The sequence below is a fragment of the Lycium ferocissimum genome, chromosome 4 (genome assembly GCF_029784015.1).
Source record: "Lycium ferocissimum isolate CSIRO_LF1 chromosome 4, AGI_CSIRO_Lferr_CH_V1, whole genome shotgun sequence".
NCBI lineage: Eukaryota > Viridiplantae > Streptophyta > Magnoliopsida > Solanales > Solanaceae > Lycium > Lycium ferocissimum.
Window position 1 is genome coordinate 36,484,487 of NC_081345.1, and position 17,255 is coordinate 36,501,741.

The following is a 17,255-nucleotide window of genomic DNA, read 5'->3' on the forward strand; positions in this document are numbered from 1 at the left end:
TAACTGAACAAAAACTACTACTCCCTCCGGATCAAAAAAAGAGTCCACTTAGCCATTTACACACCCCTTAAGAAAATACTAACTCCTAGACAAAAATAGGTAATTTGACTAAACTACCCATAATTAAATAGGCATTGGGATTTGATCATATAACACTTAATAGGGGCAAATCTGAAAAAATAAGGTTAATTCTTTATGGTTTTTAATTCTTTCTTGATTTGATAAGTGGACACTTTTTTTTGACGTATCCCTAGGGTAGGGGTAAGAAAAAAAAAAAAAAAAAAGCTAAGTGGATTTTTTTTGATCCGGAGGCTAATGATTGTAGCAAGGTAAGGATGGGAGTATTGCCTATAAAAGAAGCTGAACTACAGCTACAATATGTATTGAGCTTGAAGTAGGGGGGTTTTGGTGGTTTCTAGCTCATATAAATAGGTGTTTTGAGTTTTTGTGAGCTGGCATGGGATGTTGAGTTGTACGTTAGTATTCAGTGGCAAAGTTTGTCACTTCCGCCACTGTCAGTTTGTTCTGCTTATGATTAAAAAGGTTGTCAGAGTGAGCCAGATCCTCTACAAACTGAAAGGTATGAAAGTTTTACCTGGGATGGTATTGTTTTTTGTGTCGAATTGGTTAATTAGTTGCTGTATCCATAGGATAGGGGCACAGGCATTAGCCATTGTTAAAAACTTACTTTTCCAGGAATTATCTGCTGCATCTTTTGTTTAGACTCCCAGGATTTATGAACAATATTTTCAAGATCTGGATGAGAAGTCCATATAGTCTCAAAACTTTAGCTCTCGGCAGGAGAGATGGAGCAGTTGATAAGAGAGGGTGGGGGGGGTGTGTTTGGGTGGGGGGGTTTGGTCCAGAGTGTGTGCCTGGAACTATTAAAGCGTGTACCTTAATATACAAGGTCAAGTTCATTGGCATAATCTCTTTGCTCAAGAACTATTAGGTGATGTAAATAATTACAAAAATATATGTTTGTGCTTTTGGTGGTATATTGCTTGCTTTTCGTCAAAACGATATTCTAGCACTTGGATTACATGACATGTAGAATGGCTTCACTAGTTCATGTCAATTTTGCCTACTATAAAGCTGCTTATTTGGTTTTCCTATAAGCCCCTATTTAGACAAATAGACTTGCATCAACTAACTGCCTATTCCGTTTTTTTTTTTTTGACAGGGTTTTCGTATTCAGATACTTCAACATCCCGTCCAAGGACTCGCACTTATTTGAAGGCAGTCATGGATCAGTATAAGTTTAGGACTACAACGCCAAGGTCTCCAGTTCGAACTGTTAAGGTATGGTGATTGGTGTTATTCTCATCCATTTTTAGCTTCTTTAAACTGCGCACTAGCTGGGCCCCTCGTCCACTTCCCAGTCAAAAATGTTTCTTCCGATATTGTTGCAGAAGATAGAGAAATATAGTTGTGTGAGTGGGAGCACATAACTTTGGATGTGACTGTAGAATATAGAATGATGCTAGTGATGAGTATTTATCTTTAATCTTTACACTGCTGAACATTTTTTCTGTAGTCCCCTTTCTAATAAAGTTAAAATGGCTTATGATATAGTACTTTTCTTTTATTAATGAAATCAGTCTAAACATCATGTCTTATTTTACAGGCGTCGCAATATTCGAGTACTACTCATGACTTTCCTGCTCATCTTATCTCTGGAATTTCTTAAGCAAAAAAAAAAAAGGTTGATGACTCCGTGCATCAATCTATTCCAACAAACCATGGTGCCTTGGGTGTTGGAAATCAGAAATAGGAGCAACACATTCAAACAGCTCCTTCTTACTCTGAAGTTGTAGTCGAGAACAATACGACAGTAAGTAAGGCTGATGTTGTGTTCAATGCTAATGCGACAAAACAAGAAACCAGAAGTGGCCAGAGTGGCGCAGGTCCAACAAAATCCATGAGTCTCAACCTTACAAAGGTAGCTGCACTAATGAATGACTATTCTTCTGATGAGGTTGAATCAAGACCCGGTGACCTGTCAGTCATGGTTGATAGGTATACAGTTAAGAAGGAAGCAGCACCGGTCCTGGAGAAGATTTTCCATAAGTATGGAGGTATTGCATGGAATAGTTCTTTTACTTCAGTGAATTTTTGTTCATCACTGTTGGAACTTGTTTGCGACATCTATAACAGATTGGAGGAAACAAATTTGCAAAGCATAACCTCCACAAAACTCCAATCTATGCTTGACCAAGTTAGAGATCTCGAGTCTGTCAAATTAGATGTCTGGTGGCTCCATCGAAGGTTGAATGATATCTCTGAGGCCAAGCAACTAGGCAAGGACAGTTGCAAACTGAAGGAGACAAAAACCAGGAACCTTGTGGTGATGGAGATTAACAAGAAGAGACTGGAAGAATTGAACAAAGAGTTGGCCGCTTGCAATATTGCAACATACCACGCTTTGCAAGAAAGAATCCTCAAAACAGAAGATGAGTTTCGCATTGCCCGTTCTGAGAACGAAAAGATAATGCAGGACTTTGCACATTTGAAGGCCAACGTGAAAGGTTTTCTCATGAAGTCTTTGGTCCATGACCTTCTTTGAGCTGCCTGGTGACCCTATGAATGGTTTTGTCACTACTTTTTAATCCCCTTTGCTTGTACTAGGAGTCTTATTACCCTTGAATCATTAGGCCCTATCTGCAAATGAGTTGCAGAAGAACTGAAACAGAAAAAGAATGACCAGTTTTATTTGCCACGAGGAGTGGAATGAGCATAGATGTAGAAACACTTTTAGCAGCTGCATTGCTCTTCAATTAAGAGAACAAATTTTAATTACTTGAGTTCTTTTCTCCTTATGTTTCATTATTTCATGCAACTTATCTGTCGTGTCTACTCTTTTTCCGTATCCAGAGTACCAGTTCAAACAACTAAGCTTAAGTCATTCTTGTGTAAATGCAAGATTTCTCACTTTGATGTGCCACCACTCCTCTTATCAGTTCAAACAATTGGCAGATTTTGTTGGTACAGCCGATTAGCAAAAATTGCGAAATGAGCAATACAAATGGTGTGTGCTCCAGGAAGGGTAACCATTTCATCAGCTGATGTACCTTTTCTGGTGAAGTTGTTGATGAGTTCATTCACACCCACGAATGGAGAAGGAAGATTGGACAAGGTTTCCCTGTAAACATAACCATCACGACGTCCAGTTTGGACATCATAGTATAGTTTCTCAATTTTATAGGAACTGGCACGAGGCGTATTACAAACTCCAGCTTTTTTGGGATTGAAGGCTAATTGTATAGGAACTTCATAAGCAGCAAAGACAAGAATGTCTGCACAGGTGATGTAATAATAAGTAGAATAGGGCAACCAATCCAAGCTCATCATTGACCCAAATGTAGTATTGGATTGCATTTAGCTAATTCTTATTTCTTAACTCTCTATTAAGCCTCTTTAATCTTCATTGATTACTCCATGAAGAGGCAGCCCAGAATGCACTTAGCCATCCTAGTGCTTTCAAAATCATCAGGATGACTACTTACATCACTCAAATGCCTAGAAATAACGGCCTGAAGAATGGACAATTATCTAGCCTATTATCAATATTCAAAAACTACTACTCCAGTAACTAGTTATATACATTGTATTCTGGTCCAAGTACTCAAAGACAACATGTTGACTACAAGAGCATTGGCATAAATTATGGAACAATAGCGGACAATATTCCAGCACCTGAAAGCGTTGTAACGCTTCTCAGGGCCAACAAGATTAAAAATGTCAGAATCTCCGACGCGTACAAAGGAGTTCTAACAGCTTTTAAAGGTTCAGGAATTCAAATAATCATCGGACTTGGCAATGAATTTCTCAAAGATATCAGTGTGAACGAAGATCGTGCTGTTGAATGGGTGAAAATAAACGTACAACTATATCCCTGATACATTAATACGTGGCATAGCAGTTGTAAACGAAATTCTTGGAGTCCCTGCTGCTAAAAATGTGTACAATGCGCGTGACAAGTTGGACTTGGCACATATTGAAGTGTCAAGTCCACATTCAGAAGCTGCATTTGAAAATACATATCGTTCATCAGCTGGTGTATTCAAAGAGAGTATACTTCCTTATATGTTACCAGTTACCACTATTGATTTTTTTTTTTTTTTTTGCTGAACAATTAAACATAAACTGTTGGAAAATATGAATAAAGAACATTGGATTGGAGGCTTGACACACGTACGAAACGCTTTCCTAAAAAGGGTATTTGCTCCCTCTCCTCTGCGAGATTGCTATGTGATTTATGCAAATAGTTTTAGTGGATATGACAAGCTTTTGAATTTCTGCACTAAGCAAATAGTGAAGAAATTCTATAGGAAAGCAAAAACTTTGAACTTGATCTTTTGGAATTTGGAGAAGAAGAAGGAGGTTTGAGAAGATGAAAAGATTACTTTGTAGAGAAAGAAAAGTTATTCTGCAAAGTAAAGTTGAATTGGTTTAAATAGAAAATATTTAATAACCAACACACCCTTTAATAAAAGACACATCCTTTCACTTGATTTTTAAATTTAAAATAATAATAATAATAATATTTAAACAAATCCCAACATAAACTATCTCATAGAAAGATGAAACTTTTGGAATATCGACAAAGTTAACATACTGCATCTTTTTCGATTTTCTATGACAAGCTCTCTTTTTAGTCTATTTCAAACGAAGTCATCTATTTAGATTTTTAAGAAAATAACTTTAAACTTTTTATGTTGCTATTGGTGACAAACTTTTTTTTAGCTATGAGAATTTGTTAGCATATGTAAGACCACAAGTTCTTAGTGTACTTTTGATATATAAAAATGACTTTTTTTTAACTTCATGCTCAGTCAAAAGAATACCATACAAAATGAAACAAATAGTAATGTTTTCCCTTGTTATTTTATCTTATTTTTCTCTACTGAAGAAGAGGAATAAGTACCTGTTCTTGCTTAGTAGAACGAAACTGAGTAATAAGTATTCGGCTACATTACAGAACAGGGTCCATAGCTCAGTGGTAGAGCATTTGACTGCAGATCAAGAGGTCACCGGTTCGAACCCGGTTGGGCCCTTTTTAGATTTCTTTTTCCCTTTTTACGATTTGAAATATATTCTGCGAATGTGTATTTGGTAATCATAGTTTTTTTTACCTTTTCACCAAAGTAGTTGTATTTGGTAATCACATATTCACATTCAACGACAACATATATTTATCTAAGCTATCATATATTTATCTTTCTCAGACGTCCTATTTGAAGCAATAAGAGTAAATTTGGGAATAGTCAATATCTTTTAAAACGTCAATATTTAGAATTAAATTCAATTACTTAAGCTACAAATGTTTGAGAACGAAAAGAATAATTAAGAGACAATATGAAAGGAGTTAAAACATATAGACTTACCGCACCAAATGTTGGATGGACAGTACCCAATTATTTTTAATAAGAGAATTCAAGTTCGAGCTTCGAGTATGCAATTATCTTTGGTAGGAATTGCCTTACTCCCAAAGTGGGAGTTTTGTGCGTGAATTTAAATTAATCCAGATACAAAACAACTACTGAACACTGGAGGCAAAAATTAAAAAAAATCTTGTTACAGACATGCAAGTTGCAAAAATACAGGTACATCATTATTATTTTTGGTCCAAGTATGTATCAGACCTATCCTTACCAACCACCTCAACTACATTTATGTCCTAGAGATTTTAAATCGAGCTCAGCCTATTTCCTTCTTCTTCTTTTACTTTAAACTTATCTTTTGTAATTCAACAATTTTTCCAAACAATCTCCTCCATTGGAAAAAGAGTTGTGATGTAAATTGCAAATAAATGGTGGTAAAGCTTTGGGGTAAAAAGAACAAAAAATAATGAACATTTTCTATAGTAAAAAGAACTTTCTTTCTTCAGGCAACCGCTAATTCGAGACCTACTGGTCTAACTAATATGACTTCTGTCGGTTCAAAAAAAAAAAAAAAAACTAAAGTCCCCGATAAGTAACTCACCAAAGTACTAGATAACGTAATGGGTTTCGACTATTTTGGTTCATAATCAAAATGGTCAAAATGAACCCACATTAACCATTACGCCGCGCCTCACTAATATGACTACTAATATAGCATTTAGTTCTTCGAAAATTAATTTCCATAAATAAGTAAATATAAAAATTTTGAGCAAGTGGGTTCAATTGATCCCACTTGCTCCCACGTAGGACCGCCCCTGGTTAGAGTATACCAAAGTGATAAAGTACACCCTACTAATAAGTTTTCAGGAAATTTCCGATAAAAATAATAGGTATGCTCCAAAGAAATTAAATATACTAATTAGGAAAATTTTACCCCACTGAAAGTAGCAGATAAGCTCACTAGTAGTTAATTTCCAAATTTGTAGAAAATTCTCATTCCAAACATTTAAAACTTGAAATTTAACTTGACATGTATTTTGTTCTTGCATGTTGGAACTTGGAAGGCCTATAAATAAACGCAATGCCATTTGTATCTTCCACTCAAAAAAATGGAGAGAATTACTCAAGTGATTCAACAAGAAGTTATTTTCTTCCTTTGCATTTTCCTTATTTGCTTTGCTATGATTACAGAATCAGCCCAAGTACGTAAGAAATATTCTTGGATTCTACCCACTTTTACTAAATAAAATATGTTATTATAGTTTTCATTTACTAATTCTTTTTCTCCTCTAATTTGGTGTTTTTAGCTGTATGATGATTCAGAAGGAAGCCCCGCACCCATTGAAACAAAGGTACTAACTTATCTTTCTCTTGTTTCAAACTATTTGAAGGGAATTTCTTTCTTGATTTTCATATTTTCTGTATTTTTTTCTCTTTCCCTTTTGAATTAAAATTATATATAAATGATTGCAGCATCATAAACACAAACATGCAGGCTTCACCGGGGCTGGTTAGTTCACCCTCTCTTTCATTTTTTTATGCAACGGACCAGACTTTTATTTTAAAAAAATAGAAGTATATACACTAAATAAACCAGCGACTATTAACTTTCGTATTATGATTCATACATTATGATCCCTGAATAACTTGTCTGCAATCCAAACGACCCCTATAAAGAGTTCGTTCGTACATGGATTATTACCCCAGTGTCGAAGCCAGAAATTTTGCTAAAGGAATTCAAGATTTAATAATATATGTATAATGATTAATTTTTTACTTATATACACATGCATAGCAACTTTTTACATATATGCTCCAAAGATAATTTTTCGATGAAGGGTATTCAACTAAATACCCTTCACTCATGTGGCTACACTACTATATTACACCCGCCCACGCCCGCCCCCCCGCCCCCCTCCCCCCGGGCGGATTTATAGCATGCCGATTTTCTGTGTTTATGTACATATATTAACATTTGAATACCCTGAATAAACGCAAAAGGTTAGCTCAGGCGGTCCAAGGTGTTTAAAATTGTCATGTGTCCTAGGTTCAATTCCCATTGACAACATTATTTTTTATATTTAGCTTTTGTTATTTTTTTCGAACTCCCTGAGTGAAAATCCGGAATCCGCCACTGCCCCCCCCCCCCACCCCCACAAACACAGACACTCAGTTCACCATTTGGTCACTTTCTTGGAAGCAAGACTAAATTTGGTGACACCACACCATCTTCATTATCATTGTTGTTAATATTATAATTGTAAGTCATGTTAATGCAGAATGCCCAGATGCATGCACAGTTAGATGTTCAAAGACAGCATACAAGAAGCCATGCATGTTCTTTTGCCAAAAATGTTGTTTCAAGTGCAAATGTGTACCTCCTGGAACTTATGGTCATAAATCTGTCTGTCCTTGCTACGATAATTGGAAGACAAAGAGAGGTGGACCTAAATGCCCTTGAGCTTTGTGATTTTTCTACCTAGAACTAGAACTTTTTGGTTCATAAAGTACCAAAGAAGAGAATGGAGATTTTTTTTTTTCCATTTACTCGTCTTTTTACACATAATAATCCGTTAGTTTGGAACTTTTGGCACATTGATAAAGTTTTGGGCTTATGGCTAGGTCTACAATGCTTTCATGACGCAGATATTGGCATCATATTGAACAGAATAGTAGCCCAAGTTTTAAAGCCCAATTCTATTATATGGATTTCAAGTTTGAGCCCACTTATCGTTTTTCTGGAACAATGTCCTTCGCTAGGGGTGGTCTTTAATTTTTGGCCCTCAAATTGGTGGTCTTTAACTTTTGGCCTTGGCTAAAAATCCCTTGGTTTCGGGTTGAACCCCCGCTCAGTCAAACATTTTAAAATAAATTCGCAAGGTAGTATTTGGATTCGCAAGGCAGAATTTTGCGAATCCAAACATCTGCCTTGCGATTTTTATTTTTTTTTGTTTACTGAGCTGAGTTCGAATCCACAACTTCGGGGTATTAGACGAAGGGCAAAACTTAAAGACCACCCCAAATGAAGGACAATCCGCGGAAAAAAATGGTTTTTCGGTTGTTACTATTTGAAATTTAGGAATTTTTCAATTTTTACACTACACAACGGGCCAACAAAAGCTACACAACAAAAAATAAACTTTTTGCTTCTTACAAATATTAGCCAACTGTATAATCTTTGTATATAATCAGAAATAGTCTCTCTACCTCTCAAGATAGGAATAAGGTCTGCGTATACTCTACCCCCCTCAGACCCCGCTTTGTGGGATTTCACTAATTATATTGTTGTATAATCTATGATATATAGATTATTAACCGAAAATACACTTGTTAGTATACATGGATGACAACTAAACGGTTACGAATTTTTTCTTAGCCGTCTGGCTAAAAAAAATTAAGATACATTTGATTTATGAGAATCAAATTAATCCAATTATGATTGTCTTTTAAGTAAAAGCTACTAAAAGTGTTTGAATTTTTTTTATTTTTTTTTAAATTCTGAAAAAAGTACAGTTTGAGGAGAAAAATAAAAAGAGGGCATGCCATCAAATATCTACACTAAAGTTTTAGGAAATCATTGGTTAGAAAGAATTGTTAGACTTTTAAATAGAAATCAGGTCAAATAATATGATAAGGATTTATCATGTAGATTGTAGGTAAGCAACTAATGTCAACACCAACAATTTCTTTTTTGGGCGAGACACCAATAATTCTAATATGACTCGTCGTTCTAAAACTTTTAATTAGTTCCTTGAAATTGAATGTAGATTAATAATTCATATATTTAAAAAAAACAAAAAAACACGAAGTCATTAAACCCTCTGTTTGAAGGCATGCGAGGTATCAATTTTTATATAAAAATTGAATTAACATTATAAAAATTGACACGTTTAATTTTATTTCTTTTTTCCTTTGTTGACTGAATATTCCTCAAGAAAAAAAGAGTTTGGTTCGGGAATTAGGTTTAAGTATTATTGCGAATAAACTTATTTCAGTATTAATTCTGGTGTTTTCATGATTGTAGATTTGGGTTCATTTATCATTTGTCACGGGCATCGATAACTCAATAAAAAATAAAATTACAAATAAAAAGGAAAAAAAGAAGAAGCTAAATTCAGTTCATTTTCTACCACTAAAAGTTTGATAGGTTCAACCACATTTTTTAAGTTATCGTCGCATCAATTTGTGTATTCTGTGCAAATATCAACAAACTAAATTTTTTTTTTTTGTTTCAGCATACCGTCATCAAAGAATTGAAAATCTTGTTTCAAATAAATCAATAATCATTTACTATGTTATCTTTAAATATATTCAAATCGTTATTCCTGAAATTTTCCAATTGTATTTTCACTTTTCTTATTTTTTTATTTATTTTACTTCTTCATAGGATTCTGTCCGATAGAAAGATGTGGTTTTCAAGACAGTAACTTGATAAACTAGATAACTGAAACTGGAACCAAACAAGCATATAGCAACAAAATACATAGTAAATGTTAGTAAGATTTTATTTAAATATTCTTTTTATAATATTAGCATAAGGCGTCAACTACTCGCGATTCGCCACATCAAAGTTTAATATTTTTATAATCATATTATTATATTACAATTATTCTTTTCATCGTAGTATTAGGGATAAATTAATTGGAAATTATATCTTAAAAAATAATATGATTAAGCCATTTAGCCTATCAACAAAAACTGTCCAGTATTTTTGAGACAGTCCTTAGCATATAGTTGTATATACACTGTATTTGTCATGAATACTACCTTTTTATTTAAATAAGTTTATATATATATTTATTTACTTATCTTCTGTTTTTGACCTGTATAAATGGAAGTGCGTCTTGTAGTTTTTGTATTGGATCTGTTGAAAAAAATGTCCAGGTTCATGTGTATTAGATAGGTGCGCAATGACAATTTACTGGTAACCCTACATGTTCCTTCCTGAAAATGATGCCTCACGTTGTACATTTGTGCCCCCCAAAGTCTTGTGGCCTCTCCTTGTTCTTTTTTATTCGGTTATCGGTATCCGTTTTGGGAGTTCTGATTAATTGGATTCACGGTGAAATTTTTGTTGATTGTTCCTTTTTTGGATAATTATTTAGTAAATGATCTTCACTTGCGACGTATGGACTTTTTAGACAACGGTCTAAATAATCCATTTAAACAAACTGAAAATCTTATGAGAGAACGTTAGACCACGGTCTAATATTTTGTATCTAACATCCGGAAGAGTAATTTTCCAAGAGCTATTTTTGCATAACTTTTAGAAAGAACAAAAAAGTCAAAATCTAAATCTAAATGATGACTTAAAAAGAAATATTTGCATAAATTAGTCAGATTCATGCCGCACAAGGCACATTAACCTAGAGGTAACATGTTCAATTTTTCTCGTAGTATTTTACTGTATTTGGCATGACAGAAAATGTTTCCGAAAACTATTTTTCTTAAATCAAGTCTGATAGTGTGTTCTAAGATACTTTTTTTGACTTTTGAAAAATGAGATCCACGACACTAAGCATATTAATATGAGTTAGAGCTCTTAATTAGGTTTCCAAGTCAAATGATTTCCTATTTCTGCTGTCATTTTCAGTATCTCAATGATTCTTTAGGATAATAATTAAACAAACATTGTCAACTACGATTATGGGAATATTAATTAAGCAAAACCTAATGACTTACTCATAAATGTCAAATGCAGTATCTTGATTATCTTTTCTACATGCTATTTTTGCTCTTTAAGTTTCAAATCTTTTCGAATCTTTAAAGGAAAAAAGAATTCAGAGAACAATAGAGTCAATCACAAAAAAAATTGAAGGAGACAGCCAACGACGTTTTCTTCCTTATGTAATAAAATATAAACCAAGTAAAAGTATAATAATTGTCACGTCTACTCTTTCACATGGTCTTTCGCTTAGTGGTTCATTATCTTTACTTTAATGCTCCTTCCCTTCTGTTTATTAATTTTTATTTTCATATTTTTGGTAGAGTGGGGGTTAGAGGGTGATGGTCTTTTAATTTTTCTCCATCCGTCCCAATTAATTTGACACTTTTCGCTGCTTTTCGAGAGTCAAACTTCTTAATTTTGACCGTGTGTTTGAACATATAATTTTTTAATTTTTGAAAATAAAATTTACATATTTGAAAACTATGTAAAAAGTACTATAAGTTACCATAATTAATAATTTAAAATATTTAAAAGACATATAAAAAATTACGGTAAAAAAACAACTCGTTTGACTTTCGAAAAGCAAAAAAAAGAATTTAGAATTAATAGTTATTGAAATTTTATAAATTTATCTTGCCTCCATGTCAAAAATGCTAGGGTCAGCATACGTACAATTGATAGAATGAACCCATAACAATTGAACATATAAGAAGCATATACACTAGACATGAGAAACTTGACAAAAACAAATCCTTGTACTCGGTACCCAACAGTGTGATTCTGGTTAATTAAGTGAATTGAGAACCAACTTTTAAGGTTCATATCCTAATGGAGGCTAAAAACATTTCTTCCGTCGTATTCAAACTTTGATAGACAGAGTTACCCGATATATGTGTTGGTGTGAGGTAGCAGATATCTCATGTAATTAGTCGAAATGCGCGCTATCTAGCCCAGACTTATTAAGGGAAAAAAAAAAAAAAAAAACTCCTCGTACTCCAGTAGAATAATTATGTTTATATTGCATAGCAAATCAAATTGGTAATTTCATGAGCCCAACACCTGCCCTTGTAAAAGCCTTGAAACAGGATAAGGCAGAAAAACATGGGGTGCCTATTCACTAAGAAGCAAAAGATCATAGCAGAAAACACCTCTTTACATAATTTTGGCAACATTAACAACAATGCCACAAGACTTCAAAGGATAGAGTAGATCTCTCAAACAATCTTGAGAACAGTACTAAACAAAAAGGAACTAAGCCACAGCCTATAAATTCAACAGTTTATACTGACTGATAAAACTGGCCATGATGAAACAGTAACTTATTTATAAGATATCTACATGTCCTCTTAAGAAGTATTGGCAAATATTTGAGGGTGTTTGTTACACCATGCCCAGTTCTTCAACCTTTACAACACATGGTAACAGGAAATACCAATAACTAAGAGGACTATAGGCGATTAAAAATCCACCTGAAAAAGCAGACGAGTGCTTAGCTATATCTATGAAGCCAAAACTGACTACTTGATATACATGTCAACCTCCTGGCTAGTACCAAATTGGAACATCTTGCTTCGGTGTGGTATCGTATCCAACGCCAGGCAAATTTCCATTATAATTGGTCGACTGTAAGTTGAACGGAGACCCAAACATGAAATGGAAATTGTCATTGGAGCCAGCATTGAAAGGCGAATTTAAAGCCTTGGATTGATCAAACAGATTGCCTTGTGGGAGCATAGACTGAGTTGTGGAAATATTAGTGTCTTTGAAGATATTTCCGTCCATTATCCCTTGGCTGAGCACGTTATTGTCCTGATGGATACGAGGTGGTTGATGAGGCTGCTGCTCTTTGGTCAACGAAAAAGTCCCGGTATTTTGGCTTTTGCTTCCTTGTACATTACTATCATAGAATGACATAAGGTCATTAATCATTCTTTGCCCATCTTCAGGAACTCCTATACCAGATAGATCAAAGGAAGGTGGACCTTGATTAACTGGCTTTGGCTGGATATATTGTTGAGGGAAGATAGCTGGCTTGACTTCATTAATCTGAAAGTTTGAAACTCCAAACCGGGAAGAATTTCTGAAAGGACAAGCAAATTGATGATTGTCTCTGGAAGATCTATCCTGAAAACCATGGCGAATTTCGTTGTGAGGACATTGAAGAAACTCGCATGTAAAGATCTTTTGAGCCATCATCACAGTCGGTTCATTGGATTGCTTCCTCTTCAGACAGAAATCTAAGTTGGTGATTAGTTCATCTTGGTTTTGATGAGATTGTTGCTGCAGAGGCATCGTCTCCTTGAATCTCTCAACATTGATATTCAACAAATTGAGGTGGTTTGGTTTTTGCTCTTGAATATCAAAGTTAGGCTCATCTTGAGCACCTTCAACATCATACTCACTGCTGTCATTCAACATGAAATTTCCACTACCACCAGCTGAGGACAAAGGTGGACAGCGATCAGGATAAAGTTCCCGAGCCAAAGCTTCCTCCTGACTAATAATAGCAAGCCAAGTTGCACTTTCTTTGGCTGTCATCTTATCCTGCAAGCACTTTGACTGCCGTACCAGCTTGCGGATTTTAGCAATATCGGGGAACATGTGCTTGATCACCGCCGTGAGGACACCAACCTTCCACGCCTTCTTTAGATCATGAGGCTTCTTATAAGGTGGAGAACATTGGTCCTTTTGTAAACCCAATTGAGGCCACCAATCCTCCTGTCCAGTGGGCCACCATGGTGGCGGAACGCCTTTCTCCAATGGAAATCTTCTTTGAGGAGGATCACAGTGCTGCATCAAAGCTGACAATAACGAACCAAGTGTGGTATCTTGAAGCTCCTGCAAGGTGTGAGGGGTAGGACCCACCGGATTAGATCCCTCGTTCATGCCTGGGATGGCATGATCAGCTTGATATTTGGCTATGGCTGCAGGGCCATTTCGATCAAACCTCACTTTATCCTTCCACCACTCCCTAAGATTATCAGATGCCCCACTAACCGGCTTTCCTTTTTCCGGGATGATACCATAAACAAAACCCTGAGCTTTACACACTTCCATCATTTTCAACATGTACTTCAGGATTCCATCCTGTGCCCTTGACATCTTCTTCCTCCTCGCTTGCTCCTGCGACTGACGTTGTTTTGCAGGATCAACACCTTCCTTACTTTTAGTCATTTCTTTGAGCCTTTTCAACTTCATTTTATCCTTCCACATTCTCCTCTCCAGTTCATCCACATCAATCTCCTCATCGCTATAATCATCATCCATCACCGGATCCGGCTCAGTCTGTGGAGCAGCAGCCGGTTCCACTTCCTTTAGCGGAGCAGGAAAGAAATCAAGATCGCCACAGAACCCCATTTCCTCAAACATCATCATCTTGACAGGACAAGCAATCACTCAAAAAAGGTGAAGCTACTTGCAACTTCCACAGGATCCAAGCAGGATTAAGCAGCTAATACCAAAAATCCAATACTCAGAGAAGAATATATTGAAGATGATCAAATCACATGAGCCTGCAAATACATTTACAAGGAAAATAAGAAAATCTACCTAAACATTTCAAGAACTGAAATCAAACAAATAGTAATAAACAAGTGAATATCACAATAAACAGATGAAGTTCAATCAAATCCATGAGAGGTCACTAATCATCATTAAAAAAAACATAAATTTGTGCACATAAGCATAGCATCCCCCATTTTCTTGGAACAAGAAGAGAAAAAATTGTACAAGCTATCTCCCACGAAAATCCAAGAATTTAACTTGCTTTGTTAGATCTTGAATATCAAATATTCATGTAAATTGTAATCCCTAAACATAAAGCTGAAAGAAAATCCTGTAACTTACCTAAGTATCTAGTGATGACAAAATTCAGACTAAAAAACACAGAAAAATCCAATCTTGAAGCAAAAGCTCAAATATTTACATCAGGGCCACATATCATAATAGAGCAAATACATCAATAACCCAAAGATCAATCTATCTGGAGACGTAGAAAAACTGATGAAAACTAACACAAAATCCCAGTAAAGATCTCAACTTGACAACAGAAAAAGCAATTTTTTTCAAGAAATAGTTTCAAGAATACCTTAAAAAGATCACTTTTTTTTTTCTTCCAAAACTCTGTTCAACTGGAACTCTGGTTATAGAATAATTGACCCTTTGGACTGTAGATGGAAGAAAGAAGAAAGAAGGTGGGCAAGTTATAGGTGCTAACAATAATACAATTATAATAATGGAGTTTGTATAGTAGTGAGGAGTACTATTTTTTTATAGTGGAAAATGTATTGGGAGATTAAAAGTGTCGGCTCTTTGGTAAAAAAAACCAAACCAATAAACTTTTTCTTTGGTTTCTTTTGCTGTTTATTTAATTTAATTAACTAATTTGTTGTTGTTTATAGTTTCATCTTCTTGGATGGATGGGCAGATGGATGGTGATTTGTTTCCCTGTGTTTTTTGGACTATTATAAAAACCACAACGTTTTGTATTTTATTGATTTGTAGTTTTGCGTTATTATTTTTTAATAAAAAATTACCCGCACTCGATATTTATATTAAAACGTAGTAATTCATTATGGTATAGTCATAGATTAAAGTGACAATATGTATAAATAATTATAATTTAATAATAAAAGTGAATGTAAAGATATGCGTTATATATTTACACTATTAATTGTAGTGTAAACTCAGTGTGTGAATAAGCTATTTCGTTATTTTTGTGTAACTTAAGTATGCTTAGTAGTAAAAGCAAATGTGAAGATATGTTTCATGTATTTATTGAATTGGTATAAATATTGAGTGACTTTTTACTCGATCCTTTATTATGTATCATTTTTATTAAATAAATCATCTCGTTATTGTTAATTCTAACAAAACTACAATTAAAGCCATTGATATCTATTAATTGTACTGTAAACGCAATATGTGAATAAGTTGTTATTTCATTTTCTGCGTTTACCGTGTGGAGGAACAAATGATACTGTGTGGATGACTGAACATAATCGTATGTTCTAAATAAATAAATAACATGCGTTAAAAACTATGAAATATAAGCAATTTCAACCATACAAAAAAGTTTCAAAATAAGGTAATATGATCAAGAAAGAATTATAAAATAATATACTTTGTGATCAATGTTTCTCCCAGCGTTAAATATCTTGTTTTCATGTATATCAAATGTGATTTGGATCTTCATGTTGGGTGGGAGAGTAGGGTGAGGGGAGGTGATTTAGAGCTTTAAGTAGGAGTTTGGACATGCGATTTCATCTCTGATTTCATCTTATGAAATCCCAAATCATCCAAAAAGGCATGATTTGGGATTTGAAATCATGATTTCAAAAAATATAAATGTAAAATTTGACTCATACATTTATATTTTGTTAAAAAAAGACCCATAAGTTGGTAGATATATTTACCAATCATATTTACCAACCATTTGTATTAAATATTAATCTGCAAGTTGGTAAATATATTTACCAATCATGTTTACCATGTGGGAGGATTATATTAAAGAGTAGTTACATTGCTATTCATGCTAAATTTTCCTTTTTATTGAACTAAAGTTTGATCAATTGATGTTGTATTTTTTAGAAAGGCCTTCTAGTAGCGTATTAATTTTATTATGAATTATAATTTACTCATTTGGTAAGATTGTATAAGAATTGAGAAAATTTTGATGGTTTTCAACTGGCATGTGGGCTTTTTATGTTTTATAAAAAAAAATTACAACTTAAAAAATTCATCTCAATTAAATCATGTCCAAATGGCTCCTAAGTGTAGGTGTGCCTTAAAGTGGGGGTATGAATGGAAAATGACAACTAATACATTATCCAATTAACAACCCACCCCCCGCCACGCCCCAACACACACACGCCCCTTTTTGATGTATGAAGGGATATTACAAGAGTGTGGAGAGGGGAAAATAGTTTAAAATGTACTTTGTATTATAATTTTTTCACTTTATAATAAGTAGGTGACATGTATTTTCACTTGATCATGATAGGAACATTTTCCTCTTTAATGGATCTTATGCACATGAACTTGAACTAATCGAACCCCAAATCGAGTATTGAACATCAGATAGGAAACAAATAAAAAAATATTTCCAATTTATTTTATGATTTAAATGATTAAATTATTTGATTTAGTGTAAATGTTTATATAAGAACTTTATGGAGGTTTCGAATAAATAATTGAGTATATTT

At 34.3% G+C, this 17,255-nt stretch overlaps 3 protein-coding genes and 1 non-coding gene across 7 annotated transcripts; 3 read left to right on the forward strand and 1 right to left on the reverse strand.

The window, feature by feature from the left end:
• Positions 1-891: 891 nt before the first annotated feature.
• On the forward strand, positions 892-3,130 carry LOC132052648 (uncharacterized). The gene is made up of 2 exons (XM_059444282.1): positions 892-1,302; positions 1,628-3,130. Exon 2 carries the CDS (start codon positions 1,922-1,924, stop codon positions 2,564-2,566), a length of 645 nt encoding a protein of 214 aa, XP_059300265.1. The 5' UTR covers positions 892-1,302; positions 1,628-1,921; the 3' UTR covers positions 2,567-3,130.
• Positions 3,131-4,985: 1,855 nt separating this feature from the next.
• Positions 4,986-5,057, forward strand: TRNAC-GCA (transfer RNA cysteine (anticodon GCA)). Its single transcript has one exon. It is a non-coding gene; the product is annotated as a tRNA-Cys (tRNA).
• Positions 5,058-6,413: 1,356 nt separating this feature from the next.
• On the forward strand, positions 6,414-15,800 carry LOC132052649 (gibberellin-regulated protein 6-like). Of its 2 annotated transcripts, none has more exons than XM_059444285.1 (4): positions 6,414-6,586; positions 6,692-6,736; positions 6,858-6,894; positions 15,453-15,800. In XM_059444285.1, exons 1-4 carry the CDS (start codon positions 6,494-6,496, stop codon positions 15,614-15,616), a joined length of 339 nt encoding a protein of 112 aa, XP_059300268.1. In that variant the 5' UTR covers positions 6,414-6,493; the 3' UTR covers positions 15,617-15,800. The 2 variants fall into 2 exon arrangements, with proteins under 2 accessions (XP_059300268.1, XP_059300267.1); XM_059444284.1 differs by lacking the exon at positions 15,453-15,800 and adding an exon at positions 7,664-8,866.
• Positions 12,188-15,297, reverse strand: LOC132052647 (protein ETHYLENE INSENSITIVE 3-like). Of its 3 annotated transcripts, XR_009414014.1 has the most exons (4): positions 15,140-15,297; positions 14,500-14,564; positions 12,372-14,469; positions 12,188-12,340 (listed from the first exon to the last, which is right to left on the reverse strand). XR_009414014.1 is itself a non-coding variant. In XM_059444280.1 (3 exons), exon 3 carries the CDS (start codon positions 14,425-14,427, stop codon positions 12,598-12,600), a length of 1,830 nt encoding a protein of 609 aa, XP_059300263.1. In that variant the 5' UTR covers positions 14,428-14,469; positions 14,500-14,564; positions 15,140-15,297; the 3' UTR covers positions 12,188-12,597. The 3 variants fall into 3 exon arrangements, 2 of the variants coding, with proteins under 2 accessions (XP_059300263.1, XP_059300264.1); XM_059444280.1 differs by having other exon boundaries at positions 12,188-14,469; XM_059444281.1 differs by lacking the exon at positions 15,140-15,297 and adding an exon at positions 14,899-15,094 and having other exon boundaries at positions 12,188-14,469.
• Positions 15,801-17,255: the final 1,455 nt, after the last annotated feature.

Bases quoted from the DNA above. Each gene is read 5' to 3' on its own strand.
- LOC132052648 (XM_059444282.1), top strand. From the start codon at position 1,922: ATGAGTCTCAACCTTACAAAGGTAGCTGCACTAATGAATGACTATTCT.
- LOC132052649 (XM_059444284.1), top strand. From the start codon at position 6,494: ATGGAGAGAATTACTCAAGTGATTCAACAAGAAGTTATTTTCTTCCTT. The intron at 6,587-6,691 runs GTACGTAAGAAA...TGGTGTTTTTAG, and splicing joins TGATTACAGAATCAGCCCAA to CTGTATGATGATTCAGAAGG. The intron at 6,895-7,663 runs GTTAGTTCACCC...ATGTTAATGCAG, and splicing joins TGCAGGCTTCACCGGGGCTG to AATGCCCAGATGCATGCACA.
- LOC132052647 (XM_059444280.1), bottom strand. From the start codon at position 14,427: ATGATGATGTTTGAGGAAATGGGGTTCTGTGGCGATCTTGATTTCTTT.